Genomic DNA, 18657 nt, shown 5'->3' with positions numbered 1-18657 from the left:
GGACAGACAAAGAGAAATAAAACAGAGAAAGCAGGAGCAAGTAAGAGTGCGAAATGGGAATTTACAAATGCGCAGTCAAATGTTCTTCAGTTTGTTATCAAACCCAACCATTGCAGGTAGAGCTCAGGACAGAACTTAAGATAGCAGGCCTATAGAGCAAAGGTATCAATTTGCTAGTACAGTACATACAGACCACCTACAAAGTTTAATAGGGTAGTGATGCTCAAGGACATGCACAAACTAGCCTAGGATTAGTGCTACTATGAAGCATAATGTAAAAAAGAAAATCTTACAAAAGTTGCTAATTATATCTGCAAATCCTAAGCAAATATATTCAGAAACAATTTCAATGATAACAGATATTTTACTGTAGTGCTAATCTTTATAAGCAGAGCAGTCATGTTAAATGGTTCCCAGGAATGAAAACTTTCAAACAGCATGCAGAAGATTACATGTGAAGAGACTTGTGCCCATAAAATATTCTTTACACAAGGCAACCTAGTGTACCAGAGAGAAGATTAAAGGTGGATCATCTCGCTGATATGCTAGATTTTCAGTGGAAAATATTTTTTTAGGAAGGAACAAATATATGATTTGTTCAAATGCCTGTTAAAATGACAGAGTCCTAGGAACGGTATATTACATTATTGAATTGCAAAGACAGATTAGCTATTTAAGATAAGCACATAATATGAAATCTGGATAGATACAGAGCAAAGTGTAGAATTATATTTTAAGAGATTATATTAGAAAATCATTAAAATTGTATAATGTGTGTATGTGAACACACTTAATTCCTCTGGCGTAGTAATTAAAACTATCTATGGTTATACTCTTAGTAAAATACATAATATATTGAAAGGAAACGGCATTTGCTTTAGTTGTGTTAGTATAAACTACTAATGCTTTTTGAAACTTACCCTTTGCCTTTCAAAAAACCTGCAACAGCCCTAGCCAGCAATTTGTCCTGCTCTACTTCATTATCCTTGTAAGGAGAGCTAGTTAATAAGACAATACATATTGACAGCTAACTATTACTGAAACTTGTTCACTAACTGAAACCTAAGTAATTAATAATAAAAATTATGTATGGCTACTCAAAACAAAGAATGCTTCTCCCAGTACAATATAAGTACCTCATCACAGGATTGCAGTCTAAAAGTATAATGATAAAAACAAAATATTGCATAAGTGTAAAACAACTTACAACACTTTTGCTACAGAATATTTTTCACAACTATAAATGCACTGCCCGCTAAATGATACCGTGTTTCCCTGTCTTATATTTTTTTGAACCCTGAAATAAGCGCTTGGCCTTATTGCCATGCGCTCAAAAGACCGATTGGGCTTTTTATCAGGGGATATCTTATTTTGGGGGAAACAGGGTAACAACTTTGGAATAATAATGTACTTAAATAAAAACTAAACGTACTTTGATAATAACGTACTTAAATAAAAATAGATTCTAAAAATTATTTAAGAGTTGCAAACTAGACATTGTATGAAACAAAAATGAAAAATACTAACACTTTAAAAATCATTTTCCAACATAGGGTTTCTGCAGGAAGTATGAGAATGCAATAAAAACACAGTCCTTTTTGTTACCACAGAAAAATAACCTTGCCACATTCAAGAAAATCTACATGAAACTGAAGAAGCACTTAGTGAAGATTTTAATTTAAAATTAGAAAAGTATATTTACTTAGGTATCTCTGCATCGATAGTTCAATACTGCATTTTAAGGCTCAGGTTAAAATATGTATTTTAAAAACCAAAATTTCATTTTTTAATGCAGTTCTGAGCAAAAAATATACCGTAATTTGAAAGAATTTTAAAAACAGATTTAAAATGAAATATATTATAAAATCTTGTCCCTGTTTCATTTTACTCCATTCCTGTTTGCCATTCCCTAAAGCAGACTTTTCATGACAGCTACATATATGGCTGTATGTTATTCAAAATAGTGGATTCCTCTGTTTAAAACATAATACCAGAAGATGATATAATGAAGGGAAAAAACTTTACCTAATGCACAATGCAGTTAGTCCCAAACAAACTTTATATTTATTTAATCCAACTCAATCTGCAGCTAGTACATTAATATGATGTGGACTTAAGTTTTCATAAGTCCACATCATTATATCACTGACATCTAATTCAGGAGAAAAAGATAATTTCAAGTCCTATGAAGCAGGTTTCAGTATGAACAGAAGTTCTATTTGTGCAGGGGACAAAAGTAGTACATCTCTTTTTCATTTATGCTAGGAATATTTCTTTATATGTAAAGGGAAATTACGATGTATCCAAAGGGCAATTATCGCTCAAAAGAGCATCACTTCATAGGAACATTAATATCTCCATCTGTGGTAAATGTGCCATGATAAATATAACTAGGAACAGAGAATAAAATGAGATGTAAGTTCTCTCTGATTTCTAAAATATCAAAATATTAATTCAAAATTAAATGCTAGTGTTTAAGGGCTAATTCTTTCTGGTATGAATCTATCAGGTTTCCAATACAGCCAAAATCTGCAAGTGAATTAAGATGATCAAACTGAAGACATGATTGGAGTTATTCAATCCTTCTTTAGAAATTTAGCAAAAAATATTTTAAACTCTCAAGCCTTTTGGAATTTGACACAGAATCTGCAGTTTTCTATACTCTTGATGAATATCACAGGTTCCATACATTTCCTCAACATGGTAGATTTCATCTCTTTCATATGTTGCATTCAATCCTGAGTTATAGTATTGGCAACAAGCCATATACTGGAATGCTAAGGTATTCTGACATCTGCCTAGTCCAATCCAGCATCTTACTACTAACATAAAGTAGAATTCAGCAGCATTTAGGAATCTAACTGTAAATAATAAATTTAATTGTTTTTCGATAAGATTTCAAATTGTATATGTATGTATATGTATATATATATCAGTGGTGGGTTGTTCCCGGTTCTGTCCAGTTCTGTAGAACTGGTAGTAAAACTGGTGGGAGGCTCCGCCCACCTGCCACCTGCCAGAAGCTTCTGCACATGTGCAGAAGTGCGCGCTCCCGCTGTGAACCAGTAGTAAAGGTAAGTAGAACCCACCCCTGATGTATATGTATATGTATATGTATATGTATATGTATATGTATATGTATACGTATACGTATACGTATACGTATACGTATACGTAGAGAGAGAAGAGAGAGAGAGAGAGAGAGAGAGATACTGTAGATATAGATATACTGTAGATATAATATAGATATATCATCTGGGAATATCACATTGCAATGATCAACAGTTACATATTGAAATTAATTTCCTACTAAGCAATGGAAGAGACATGCATAGTAACAAAATATATAGAAAGAACAGGAATTAAAATAATACAAAATAAAAAAGAATTTAACTTTCATGAAGGGAAAAATAACTATCTATTCTATAAGTTTCAGCATGCCATTTATCTGATTTCATTTCAAACACTTGTCCTATCATTGTAGTAAAAATGTTTATTTTCAAATACTATAGTAAGAAACATACTGTCCCAGAGTTTTATTTAAATCTTGATGAAACAAGGCATTATCAGTTTTAATAAGGGAGCAATGTAGACTAACCTAGCACTGCACTAGTTAAAGGCCTTGTATCATACAAATAAAGCTGATTTTTAAAACATAATTTAGGACTCAAAATACAGTGAAATATTGCAGAAGATATTTAACTGAAATGGGATCAGATCAAATTTCTCTTTTCTCAGGCATCAGCCAAAAGCTAAATTACAGTTGGATGCAGTGGTGAAATCCAAATTTTTTACTACCAGTTCTGTGGTGGACGTGACGTGGCTTGGTGGGTGTGGCAAGGGAAGGATACTGCAAAATCTCCATTCCCTCCCCATTCCAGGGAAGGATACTGCAAAATCTCCATTCCCACCCCACTCTGGGGCCAGCCAGAGGTGGCATTTGCCGGTTCTCTGAACTATTCAAAATTTCAGCTACCAGTTCTCAGAACTACTCAAAATTTCTGCTACCGGTTCTCCAGAACCTGACAGAACCTGCTAGATTTCACCCCTGGTTGAGTGGTTGTGAGATTGGGTTCAAGCGAAATTGCGGGAAGGTATTTGGTTTTTAATTTTCATGTGTCTGTTTGGGAGCTTATACCATCTTTTTCAACAATTTCCCGCTTTAAAGGACAGGAAAGTATGCCATTAGGTTTTAGCAATAATGTGCAAAGAGGATCTAAGAGCTGCAAAAAGATAATTCAAGGAGTAAGCCTGAAGACTGGCTATTCCTCCTTTACTTCATAACCTTCAGATGTAATGGAGGCTGAATTGGCTTAATTCATTAAGTATTATTCAGGTTATCAGTATCTACTGGAAATTGATTAAATGCATTCATTGTGTCCTCATTTATTTTTAAGTGCAGACTCTTTGCTTTGTCGCTTAACAGCAAGTTCCACTTTACTGCTTCTGAATACTGTTATTTTATATATATTTATACACATACAAAACATAGACAGAACGAGTTATGTTGTATTTTGGATTCTGTCTATAATGTTTTATCAGACTTGAAAGTAGGCTGTTCTTCACTTGATTTCTTTTTTCTGGGTGAGCCTGGGGTGTATACTATGTAGGAATATGTCTAGAACAATTTGAGGCAATATGAAATAATACAGTTGGATATATGCATGAGAATGGAGAAAGGTTCAACAAAATGAATCTATCTATCTATCTATCTATCTATCTATCTATCTATCTATCTAACATTCCTTCATAACCGTATATGTTTTAAAAATGATATTCATGATGAAAATGCATACTGATTTACTTATACTGCAGTCCTGTACCAGTTTATTTGGAACTAAATTTATAGAGTTAATGGACAAATTCCCTGTTAAAAATATATAGAATTATGATCTTAATTTTATGAAACATCTATCAAATCTGATTCAAGTCACTACACTTTACATATAGAGTATTATATGATTCTTTGAAAAATGAATAGATTTTAGAAGAACTATTATTGTATGGGTAAGCATAAGATCAACAGGTCAGTATAGTATATTCAAACTTCCATCATGCAAAAATGCCCGGCCAGCTATTTCTAAGAATCTCAAAAGTAGGACATTGAGGATATTTAAGCATAATTGCTGCATGCGTGAATAAGACCTGTACCTTGGGAATTCCTCTGAGAAAATAACTATTGGAAGTAAAATGAAAGACATCATTATAGGATTAATCATACTGGATAATTGAAGGGAAAATATATTTATTTACCACATTTCTAGGACACCCAGACAACTCTAGAAACCTTTTCAAACTAAAAACACAATAAAATATAAAACAATATAAAACCAAGCATAAAAAAACCCCACAGGTATACCGAGGGAAACTACCAAGAGGCACAACATACAATCACTACATCCATTACTAAAAGAGGACTTGCCCAACCTGCATAACCCCAGGCCTAAAGACATAGTAAAGTTTTTTGAGATACATTGAAGACTGGTAAGGGAGGTGAGTATGACACTTGGCAACCAGTGAAATTCACATAGTAGGAGCTAAAAAATATCCTTAGAACCAGGAAGACCAAATACCCAGACTTGTTAGGGTTGAGCACAACCCTTTTCATCCTCATCCATATCTCAACAGCTTCCCATGCACTTGGAGAAGTTTGGACAGCATTGCTTGGTTTGCTAGTGGTTGAGCTTATAACTGGGTACTATCTGTATACTGATGATACCTGACCCCCAACTGATGACCACAGGTAGACGTTAAATAGGAAGGGCAAGAGTATTGAGCCCTGAGTCACTCCACAAAATTAGGACTTTGGAAGACAATCTCCCCTCTCCTATCAACACTCACTGTAACCATTCACAGAGAAAGGAGGAGTACCACTATAACACTGTGGCCCCCATTTCCATATCCTCAGCTGGTTCATAAGGATAGTCAGACTGGTGTTAGCAAAAGCCCCAGTTGACATAGGAGGGCCAGGTTGCTTATAGCATAGCATCACCATTCCAGCCTTCCCAGAACTCATCAAGTTCTGTTTCAGTTTCTATGTCCCAACCTGAAACCTAACTGAAGAGTCCAGATAATACAAGGTGGTTGGAAATTGGGTGAAATTTTCCAGGAAGGTTGGATTTAGCAATATCTTAACAAGGGGAAGCACTACACTCCTTGGCACATGCGGCCACACCATCTTTTGGATGTAGATGCCACCAAATGGACTCAACCACTTATCCCCTCTGAAGCAGCCTTCAGAAAGCATGGGAGGCAAGGCAAGGCAAGAAATAGGTAATTGGGTTGACAAGCCTTAAGAGTTCATCATTTTCTTAGAAGTCACAGGACCAAACCTGTTCCTCTTAATTGAGCCAGTTCATGCTTCCATCACCTCATTTGTATCTGCCTGGTTAAAGTTCAATTTGAACAAATCTGAGTGATTTAATCCACTGGATACCTAGAGTATTCCTCACAGGGGCCCAAAAGATGGTCTTTTGGTTCATCCCTGCCTATCAAAAAGTGGGATAACCAAAAAGGACAGTGGTCTGTTAACAGCAGATATGACAAGGGAACAGAAATAACTATATTTCATCACTCTTATTACTACAATGTTATCCTTAATATGGGGTACTCCATATGCTTGGTTGGATTTGTTCTCCATTTTCCTCTAATAGTGTTCTAATGTCTCTTCTGAAGACACTTTTCTGGAGTTTCAGCTCCTGGAGTTCTTCAGAGTACCAAAGAACCTAATAGGAACAATTTAATCTAAGGCTTCAGTCATCTACCATGACTTCTATAGACAATTCATCAGATCCTTGGGCAAAATCTCAAATACTATTTGAAACCTTAATGAGTTCATTGGATGCTTTGGGTGGACTGATTGAATAGGCCCTACCTCAATATGGGGAAGGGGAACACTAAAAAGCAATCAAAAGATTATCTGACTATGTTACAGAATTGAAAGCGATGTCTTCAGATCAATTTCCAACTGTCCTGAAATAAAAATTAGAATCTCTGTGATCTCTGTCAAGGATTAGTCCGTCAATAATTTGGGACAGGTCCATGGCTTCCTTGATGGCCATGGACTCAATACTCTCAGGAGCAACTATGGTTCTTGAAGATTTAAAGATAGCCATGAAATCCAGTAGCTCAGGCAGGGATGTCACCATGCAACAGAGAGGCGAATGGAGCAGTAATAAACTTAGCTGCTTCCTGGAATGCAGCAAATCCAAATCCTTTGAATATGTTGTGCCATTATCAATAATAATAACAAGAAGTATGTAAATTACCCATACCTAGCATCAGATACTAATTTATTGTAACTACATTGTGCATTTGAATGCTTATCTTGTACAATGTGTAAGTAAGTTCAAAATTGGAAATTTCAAATTAACATGGAATTAATTTGAAACCCAATTCAAACTATAAAAATATTATTATTATTATTATTATTATTATTATTATTATTTTAAAAAAGCCTATTTCTTTGATTAGTATTCTTACGGAATGACTAATGTATAACATATTGGTTTTAGTGTGGTTACAGAACTACATCAATTAGTAGTTTAGTGCTCTCATACTGACCGTAAATTGTTGTGTAGCTTATTTACATACAGGTTTATAATAGCATGCTCATCAACCACCGGATTGTCTATATTTATACTCTCAAGTAACCTGAATGAGTCAAACAATGAAACCTCATTAACAGGACGTATATGCAGAAATACACATTGGGATATACAGTATATGATGGGGATTTAATGCATCCAATTCAGTTCCACTGAATAAAGACTACTGCCTTTAAATAACAAAGTATAAACATGTAATTCAAGTTAAGAAGACCTAGGAATAAAAATAATTAGAAGTTACTACTAGTTATATCACTGAGTGAGAGGAAATATTCTTAAGTGTAAAAAAATCCCAACAATTAATTTATCATATCATAGGGTATCAGTTGACACTCATACAACTTACAAAAGGATTTTGCCATTGTAAGAGATTTGTAAAGCCACAATAATTAAGGAAGAGTGGCTTGCATGTTCTTCACAGAAACTCAAATAAGCAAATTAAACACACAGCACATTGTCTATGATTATTTCTTTACATGCCTTTATGCAGTATTTTTACTGTGTTTATGATGGAATCACAAAGGAGTGTTATACAACCAATGTGGTTCTGGGCAAAATAACAAATACATCTTATAATACTAAACTACATGGCACACACATCTATATCATTCTTAAGAATTCATACAGGAGAAGGGGATAAGGAAAGAAAAAAATCTGATAAGGAATAAACATAGCTCTTTTTTGTGCTTTCAATATAACTATCATAGCTTTCATTTTTTAAAAAATACAATGATGGGCTGTAACTTCAGTTGTTTTCAAAATGTTCAGCAAGTTGATGGAGAAGAGGTTATCCATATTAAGTTCAACTTGTACCTCCAAGGACAGGGAATAACTGAATACACATAGTCCTCGACTTACGATCACAATTGAGGCCAAATTTTGCATTGTTAATCAAGATAGTTATTAACTGATTTTTGCCCCATTTTATAACCTTTCTTGCCACAGCTGTTAAGTGAATCACTGCAGTTTGTTTAGTTAGTAATATGGTTGTTAAGTGAATCTGGCTTTGCTCGCCAGAATGTTGCAAAAGATAATCACATGACCCCAGGGCACTGCAACTGTCATAAACACATGTCAATTGCAAAGCTGTCAAATTTTGATCATGTGACCCAGTGGTGGGTTTCAAACTTTTTTTACTACTGGTTCTGTGGGCGTGGCATGGCTTGGTGGGCGTGGTTTGGTGGGTGTGGCAGGGGAAGGATATTGTAAAATCTCCACTCCCACCCCATTCCAGGGAACGGTTACTGCAAAATCTCCATTTCCTCCCGATCAGCTGGGACTTAGGAGGCAGAGAATAGATGGGGGTGGGGCCAGTCAGAATTTTTACTACCGGTTCTCCGAACTACTCAAAATTTCCGCTACCGGTTCTCCAGAACTGGTCAGAATCTGCTGAAACCCACCTCTGACCATGGGGATACTACAACTATCATAAGTGTGAAAAATAATAATAAACCACTGCTTTCAGTGCCATTGTAACTTTGAATGGATGAATGATTGTAAATCAAGGACTACCCATAGTGGAGTGCTATGAGCATATCAGGGAAAATATTTGTTTTTTGCTGTGTTTTTAAACTTTAGAGCAGCACTATTGGACTTCATATGTCCCTCTCTTCTTTTTTATGTTTATATGAGTTTTGAACAATATATTCAACATATATTAGTTCAATCTATTTGAACTGGAAAAATTTAAAAATAGTAACAAGAAAATGTGAAGCAATATCACCTCAGTTTCATATTCCAACTTTTATTGATTATAAGAAATTTTTTAATATGGAAAAGTTATCACAAAAGTAAATAATCATGTGTCAACAAATGGAATTTTCTAGACCTCATTATAAAGTAAAAATTAAGGAATGGAGAAATTCTTGCTGAATGTGTTTGGTGTTGGGGAACTTGCTCTTATGATAGTTCTTAGTTGACTTTATTTAGCTATCGATGTTCAACCCAGAACTGCCTTTGTTTAATGCCCTTGTCCTTGACTGTCGGTTTGTGCAAGTCTGTTCCTGTTCAGGTAAAGAGGCCAAATGTGCCTATAATATATGAATTAATAAAACTCTCAATCTTTCAACCTTGAATAGAACTCAGTTTCTTCTCCAGAGGTAGCAAATGTGAACAAAGTACTTTCCTATAAATAAAAGACTAGCTCAGGGGTGTCAAACTCGTGGCCCGCAGGCCGGATGTGTCAAATGCTAGCTACGCTCACCCCGTTTTAGCAAAGGGGGAAAAATCATGATATGTCACATGACCATGTGACGACACAAGTTTGACACTCCTGCTCTAGATTGTATGCTTAGTTAATTAACAATTTTTATGCAATCATCTGTTTATATATTAAATCAATGACAGTGAAAAAAATCTTAAGAGTGATTCGCAATGTTATACTCTGATCAGAGCTGGATAAAATAAACTGCTCTGCATATTCTAAGAACAATAGGTTAAGACAGAAGATATTCCCACTGCATAATTTTCTCTTTTTCCTAATTAAAACAATCGAGGCATTAAGTGCATGAATGTGAACTAGGAGTAGGTAAAAGAATTAAAACTCCTGATTGCAGCATTAAACTGACAAAAGATATGTTATTCCTACATGTTATGAACCTGCCTCCTACATTTAATTTCCTCAGCTTTTGGGCCAGTTGAGTGGGAATCTCCTTTTGGTTGAGGTCATCATTTCATGGTTTTCATTTTATATTCCTATTTATATATTGTGTGTATTTTAGCATTCTGTATTTTTAATGGTTTGTTTTTGTTGTTTTATACCAAAAAATTCATGTCATCGAGCAGCCTTATAAATCTAGTAATAAAAAAGAAATAAAAAAATGAATAATCTTAGATAAACTTAAGTAGATCCCCTATTGTGATTTACATCACTAGAGTTATATGTTTGCTCATAAATTATTTTATTCATTAATTTGTATAAATCTATTTCATGCATTATTTATTAAAGGAAATCTACACAAATAATTACATTTAGATGAGTTTTTAAAATGTATTTGAAAGTATGTTCTTTCAGGATACACACATTTGACATAATTTTGAGCTAAGCACTCTGGGTCTAATAGATCAGAAAAACGTAAACTCTACTAATTGCTACATTCCATTGGGTTAGAAATACAGCTGAGGACCACTCAAAATGGAAGTCATAAACATTGAATTTCTTAGTCATCTTTAATTCCAGATTACAATTATTTAAAAATATTTCTAAACAAATCATTTAAGGTGCAGCAAACATAACTTCAGTGAAAAGAAAACAGATTTAAGTTCTTTATATCCTTCTCCATCTTTGTGTATATAAGTTCAAAGAAGGCTTTCTGTTATTTTACATCTCTGTGAATTTAAATCCAGAAACTGGAATTTCAGTCTTTTCTAAAAATCAAAATTTCAATTCATTGTTTGAAATGCTGGTTAAAAGCTCTTAAAACATAATTTTCTGATGTGAACGTCATAGGAAACTGGTTTAACAAACGAGGTTTCTTCCTAATGTGGGCATTTCAGAGATGGAGGGAGTATTTGAATCCTTTAATCTTATATTTTATTAATCTTATATAATATCAGTTTAATTAATATTAAACCAGGCATACACCTTTATCCAGGTACATTGTTTAACATACAATGCCTATATCTCTTGGCATTTGGATATCTGCAGGATCACACTATCTAATCTTCATCCCTCCACCCAGCAGGGTTGTCCTCGAGGAAAAAAAAAACATCTGCTGCTTATTATTTTCCTCTTCAAAAAGTGAGGGAGGCCAAGATGTAGAGGTCCTCTTTCTTGGCAGAAACTCTTTGAAGTAGTCTCCAAGTTGAACTAAAATCTGCCCACCTTGATTTCATTCAGAAAAAAATGTCAAAACTGAGTTATTCCTCAGAACATAACTGGATGCCATCTAGATTGAATGTGAGTTTGGGATTTTTTTTTTTGATGGGATCTGGCTGTCACTTAACTTGAACTAGTAATTCTAACACTGATGTGTTATATATGTTAATTCTGATTGTGGATATTTATTAACCCAAAGCCTGTTTAGATTTGGCCAGTGTCATTCCAAGGCAATCTGAATTCTTCCTTGTCCTCAGTGATGAATGAAAAGCCTGAACTATTTTGTTTTCTTTGTCTATATTTTGAAGCAAATACAGAAGCCCTGGAGCTTCATTTAACTTTTTGGGGAGGTAACAAGAGATGCAGCATGCAAACCAATATTTAAAAGTGGTGAGTGCATCATTGGTCAAACTGGAATTTTTAGTGGAATTCCCGTCTCCTCTCCCCCCTCCCCATAGAGGATTTTTCTATACAAAATCTGTATCTTTTTCAGGGTTTGCACCACAGTAGTTTCCGTTTTAAAAAAGAAGTTCAATATTTGCATCAGCCTTGGAAGTGCAAATTACCAAACTTATTTTAAACAACAACAATTAAAAGGGTCCAATGCTTACTTTATACTATCTTTTCATAGTAATCTTTGAAATTAAAATCTAAAAAATCCTGATTTTAATTATATGCAGGGTATTAAAAAAAAACCTCTCACCTTCTGTTTGTGAAAGGGCTTCCTGAGGGAACAGAGTGGGAGAATAGTGTGTCATTCATGCTGGTGACCGGTCTAGGAGGCCTTGAAAGAAAATAGAAAGTCAAAAAATGTCTTGTTTGTAAACAGGGCATGAAATAAAAAAATTAAACATAAGTGAATGTGATCAGTCAATAATACTGCAGAATGTCCTGCAACTATACTCTTCTTCTACATTAAAAATGCAAAAGTTTAAATTTTATATTTTTTACATACAAGGCTTAATGTTAGAAATACATTCTTTTCAAGTCATCCATGGAAATTTTTTGCAGCTTTCTGTCTTTGCTTTGCTCTCTCTTCTTTGGTAGTTTTCCAAAGAAGCTCACAGAAGTGTTTGATAAATTAGAAGTACTTAGTTTCTGCAAAAGACATTAAGTTATTGGACAGAAAATTTGTCCATTTTTGAATGGCCAAATAGGTCTATTTTGGACTCCTAAACAGACATTCAAAAAGACAAGTACTTATCCTATAAGCCAGTGTTTCAACTTTGACAGATTGAAGATGTGAACTGGGGAATTCTGGAAGTTGAAGTCCACACATTTTCAAGCTGCCCAGGTTGAGAAACACTGGTATAAGTATTTCCATTAAGTGCCAACTCCCTCCAAATTACATCACAGTTCATAAGACATCCACCCAATAGTTATCTGCAGGGAAACTACACAGACAGTGATTCCTGATAATATTGTAATCTTAGCCATGTAGAAGTCAATATATCTCTGACTTCTTTCATATAGCAGACATCCATTACTATAATTTGAGCAAAGTTGGTGAAGACCAGAAATAGGTTATAAATTCTAAATATAAGGAAAGAGCCTATAAATTCCAAATAATTGGAAATATACCTTATTTGTGACTATCAGAAAAAAAAGCTTCAAAATATACTTGAATTAACCATCTGATCTCTTTTATATTTTAAGGCAGTTTATTCATACTGCAAAAATAAAATAAAATAAAAATACGTACTGTAGGTATTACATATAACTGATTAATATGTGCAATAGGAGCTATGAGACAGGCTGGTCTTTAGTTTCTCTTCTTTAGAAAATGTAAATTACCCTTGAAAGACAGACTGTTCAACAGTTTTTATGAGTTTCCCAGCTAGTTCTCGTCTAATAAATAATTTTGCTTCTTCCTCATTAAAATGCTTGAAGGCATAATGCATTACTTACCAGGTGTCTCTTTTGCAGGCAAAATAAAAGTAAGAGAACCTTATTAGTTAAATGCAGTCTTGTCTTTTTAAATAGTGGAGTAATTTATTGTTAATATTCTGAACTTGGAAACAAGTATTTGTAAGGACTGTACTAATTTGCCATGTTGAGGGACAACATAATTGTTCTTGAAATGTAAATATTTCAAATGTATAGCTCAAAACTGAGAACAACTGCACATTTTTGCCATGAGACTAATTTCTATCACTTTAAAGGTAAAGGTCACTGTTCTTCTCGCATATATGTGCTAGTCGCCCCCGACTCTAGGGGGCGGTGCTCATATCAGTTTCAAGGCCGAAGAGCCAGTGTTGTCCGAAGATGTCTCCGTGGTCATGTGGCTGGCATGACTAAACGCCAGAGGTGCACACCAAATATGGTCCCTATTTTTACTTGCATTTTTTACAAGTAAACTGCTTTTGAATTGTTAGGTTGGCAGAAGCTGGGACAAGTAATGGGAGCTCACCCCGTTACGCAGCACTAGGGATTTGAACTGCTGAACTACCAACCTTTCGATCAACAAATTCAGCGTCTTAGCTACTGAGTCACCACGTCCCTTATTTATCACTTAGGAACTTCTAATGGGAGTTTACTTTTCACCTCCTGTGGTCTTCCATATTTTCCCAGAACCATTCCAAAAGATTCCCCAGCTCCCCACACAGATTTGTGAAATATACCGTATATCTTTTACAAAAGCATGTTCTGTTAACACCACCCTCAGAGAGATACATGGAACTGCTTTGTTGTTTCTAAATTGATTATGTGATGTGTATTTATTTATTTATTTAGTCATTAAATTACTATAGCCGCCCATCTCAACCAATGAATTGGGTGACTTATAATTCAAAAAATATATTACAATTAAAAATACTAAAAACATTTTTAAAACAGTAAAAACACTAAAACATTCATATAATATAGATAGGAGCAAGATATTATCATAAGGCGGTGTGCCATAAAATTTTTGATTGTGTTTGTTGCAAAACTTTACAAACATATTGCTCTAGAGCAGGGCTGTCAAGCTCCCGGTCACGGACCGGATGCATCACGTGCTGGCCACGCCCAGTTTAGCAAATGGGAAAAAAGTCCCAATGTGACGCTGTGACACCGTGAATTTGACACTCATGCTCTAGAATCTATTATATTAGTAGATCAGCCCCTCGGTGCATATATTAGTGCAGAAATAGGCAAACATTTGCTTTTCAGATATTTTGAGAAACAAAACCCCACTAACACCAATAATAATAAATATTAGAGAAGCTGTTGTCCCTAACATCATATGGGACAACTGGAGCTAAAAGGTTGCATTTTTCTATCTTTAGAAATTCATATATACCAGGTTTTGTAGAGACTCTGATTAATTTCACACAAAAATCATAACACTATTTTACAGCATTTGTTGGATCAACCTAATTGAGTGTAATTTTTCTATATAGTGCAATGTATTATACTCCTTGAAAAAAGAACAGAACATTTGATACACAATGGATATTAAAAGATATTTCAAAAATTAAGGCATACTTACAAAAAGGAATAAATAATTTAAAATATCAAGGTATCCTCTTCCATACTACAAAGTTTATTTCATGTCAAAACACATAACAGCATTTTCTATTGGCAATAACTACCTGTAAGTGGCATATGGATGTGTATGTATGTACGTACGTATGTATGTAAGTTAAATTACTTCATAACTTATGGTAAATTTGCTGCATTAAAATTAAACTTTATTAAATTAAATTAAAATTTATAGTGACAATTCACAAATGATTTTTTTTAAATGTAATTTTCAAGCATTTAGTTTTTAAAAATTAGCTGCTGCATTTGTCAGTAAGTGAATTATACATCGGTCAGTAAGTTCCAGAATCATTATACTTATTGTAGCATTAATGCAATTCTGTAAATCGTAATTATTAGGTGATTTCTTTCCATTTAACCTTAAGCAAAGGCAAACAGCATATACGGTAGAACAAAGAGCATGCAAATACTTACACTATATGTGCCAAGTTTAGAGGTTTTTCAGGCTGATCAGGGAACATTGGGTGCAAGGGTTCACGGCTGGAAGCACAGCTTAAAGACTTGCTAAGTGCATTAGTTAACTTCTTAGCAGGAGATTTCTAGGAGAAACAAGAAAGATAAAGGTGATTTGGATAGATAAGGGCTGAATACTGTTACTGCCAGCAGTAGAAGGATAAGAAGATAAAACAAAACCATATTCTGCTGGTTACTACTATCATGCATCAACTCCCTAAATCAATTTATTCTGAGGCTCTCATTGATCTCAGCAGCATATGCTTATAAATCTATCAATGGACCTTAAAGAGGATCTTATTTCACAGAGGGCATTTAGCATAAATATAGATATATTTCCCAATTCACCTATCATCTTGTGTGAAAGAATGCAGAGGACACAAATGAATCCCAAATGAACCATGAAACTTCATTATTCCAAAAGCATAAATCTCTAAATAACTGCTAATGAAAAATCAGATCTGGAAGCTAATCATATTAATGATAAAACAATCAAGAAGAAAACAGAGATACATGAACCACATATTTTTCTTTTCGATGGCCCAGTCATCATTCAGATACATTTCTGCTTTGCAAAGTCGGATATTAATGTCTAAGAAGTGAGAGTTCATAAACATAGCAGAATCAAATATTTCATTCACTGCCCAATGAATGACCAATCTAATTGGTATTGCTAATCAGAGAATCTCAGTCTTTTTCTTTATGATTACAAAATGAGAAGCAACAGCTTCTTATACCACACTTTTTGTACTGCAAACTTTAATTTTTATCTAGTATCTGTAGCACAGGTCCAGGTGCATTTTTCGTGTGGCTATTGCATCCTTTCTAATAATACAACTGTGATCATCTCAGGAACTGGAGAGACAAAGAGGTTTCATTTTCATAATGCTTTCTCTGTCATAGAGTTTAATCTACAACCCAATTATTCTGCAGTTCTTGAATAACTAAAAGCAAATCTTATTGATCTAACAGAATTAACTGCCAGGAATATGGGCATAATGTCTATTACATATAGGTTTGAATCTAATGAATTAGATCAATTTAGCTGTGGCTTGTATGAACACTACAATGGATCACAAATATAATTTCAGATACTTGTGAAAAATGGAGAAAGTCCATATAAATACGTTTCAGTTGAGTATAGAGTTCATGCACTAGACTAGAGTGTATATGAAATATGTGAACTGCTAAGCAGCAGTTAAACAACAGCTGAGTTTATAGCATATATATTTACATCAATATCTAATGGAGTTTTGTAGTAAATCAGTAGTTTTCATAATTCTTTTTACTTCTGAATCCCATCTACACACCATCATTTGGGTACGCATGTATTATTAGTGTAGGTGTATCTTTATGCATGTGTATGTTTGTGTAAATATATATGCAGGTATATATAAAATCTCTTATATATAGCAAACAACAAATAGAAAAACCAACATACTGACTATGTCCTACAAAAAATAATAACTTACTGTGTAAATAGTTTTATAATCCAAGATCCTCCTGCAGCTGTTCTGTCATCCACCTAGTTTAACCTGTTAGACTGCTCAAATCCACACTGATGATAGTAGCCACACCATTCAGTTCTTCCCATTGGACATTTCAATACTGATTGAACCAGGAACCCAGATAGGGCATCTCCATTATAGTAACTTCTAGTTAAACTGGCAACAAAGTCAAGCTTCTTATATGTGATCTTAAAGAAAATGAACTAGTCATTTCTAAATCTCTGACTGCTAAGTTCAAACAGTCTGCAGTGATTTGTGAACCTTCCCTTACCCATGATGTGTATTCTTTCATTTGGTGTTGGTTGCTATGGGAACCACTGGCATGTCCCCTCCAGAAGCAATCTTGACAGAGCTGGTAATTGTGACACTGCTGGCATCGGTAGCGAAATCCCATCATGCTCTCACTATGGCAATAGGAACACTCAACAGGGTGGAAGACTGCAGGGGGAGATATATATTCAAACCAAATAAAAGAATTAATCAGCATACTGTTAAAACTGAAGCTATTAAGAAGTCTTAAAAACATCCTCTTGTGATTATAATTTTCAAAATCAAATTTATTTCCTAAATCATTACAATTTTCTCTCAATGAATCATCTGGTTCTAAGAAGGAAACTACACCAAAAATATGAAAGAAAACATTAGGGGAAGAAATATACTAAGTTCAGCTTGTATAAGCAAGCATAATGATTCCATTTGGGAGATGAGTGCTTTTGGTGTATCATGCCAATTTAACAAAGATAAGAGGAGAAATGCCTATGCTACAGGAATTTAAGCACATTCCAAACCACCCTTTTTTTCAGTTAGGTGGTATCATAAATTAAATTCAGACAAGACAATAGAACTGTAATTAGTAGAAAAACAGTCATGGGGATTTGAATTCAGTATTTCTAGACGGGAGTGCCTGCCCATTGAAAGAGCAATTGGGATCTTTTCAATGTTGCTTGAAGTCTACATGGAATAGTGCCAAGGAATGGCTTTCCATGATTATATCTAGGGCATCAATTAAGCACTCAGAGGTAGTTTCAACTATGTTCTTATCTTGTTTGCATAGTGACTGGACTTTCAGTATATTCTACTGTACATGGAACTAAGCTTAAGTGTACCTGGAGACTTGAACTGAAACAAAGCACAAAAAGTAGGTTGCCAGACAAAGCACAGTATGAGGACTGTATCATACCCTGACACTATCTGCCTATTGTTATTTTCCAGGTATAACTCATGTTAGTTATTTTAAATGTTAGTTTTAATATGTAAAACCTAATTACTTAATATGTAACTTTTTGCAGGGCGTGTCGTGAATCTGTATACTAAAATCTGCATCTCTCTTAAGATGCCATCACTGTCAGCCATAGAAACCTTTCTCCTAAGTTATGTAATGCATTCCATTCAGAGATAGGTCTGGCCCCTCACAGTTCAAATGTTCTGCTTCTTCATTTAAACTGTTGCACTGGTATTTTAATATTTATTTAATGGTTGGCTTTTGTTGGGAATATGTATTGGTAGGTCTCTTGATTGGTCTGTTATGTCAGCAACTAATTAAATTAATCATAAAATTTGTGTTTTGTTTTTAGAAATACGTATTTAGTGTAAATACAGGCTGAAATCTGTCCCCTTTATAATCATATACTCTTGGGAAAGAGCATGTCTACTTCTTTCTTTTCAAGGATTAAACAACTCTTTTAAAAGGACGCAGACAGAAAGTGGTGGGAGAGAAGAATACCTGACAAAGTTTCGTTTAGTATGTTTT

At 34.4% G+C, this 18657-nt stretch overlaps 1 protein-coding gene across 18 annotated transcripts in view; it reads right to left on the bottom strand.

Annotated features, from left to right (window-relative positions):
* The window catches only part of DTNA (dystrobrevin alpha), a 129285-nt gene that overhangs the window by 30772 nt on the left and 79856 nt on the right, over positions 1 to 18657 (bottom strand). For 9 of the 18 annotated variants that reach the window (XM_034429716.3, XM_034429713.3, XM_034429718.3 and 6 more), the window contains exons 8-10: positions 17179 to 17345; positions 15361 to 15485; positions 12128 to 12208 (exon numbers count right to left, since the gene is read on the bottom strand). In XM_034429716.3, coding sequence (XP_034285607.1) covers positions 12128 to 12208; positions 15361 to 15485; positions 17179 to 17345 — 373 coding nt within the window. Of the gene's footprint in view, positions 1 to 920; positions 999 to 7563; positions 7654 to 12127; positions 12209 to 15360; positions 15486 to 16871; positions 17346 to 18657 lie in introns of those variants that run through there. The other 9 variants (XM_034429715.3, XM_087890537.1, XM_087890538.1 and 6 more) reach the window with 4 other exon arrangements.

This window comes from Pantherophis guttatus, chromosome 3, assembly GCF_059756535.1.
Source record: "Pantherophis guttatus breed Tessera chromosome 3, ASM5975653v1, whole genome shotgun sequence".
Classification (NCBI taxonomy): Eukaryota; Metazoa; Chordata; class Lepidosauria; order Squamata; family Colubridae; genus Pantherophis; species Pantherophis guttatus.
This window is presented reverse-complemented; position numbering and strand designations above follow the sequence as displayed.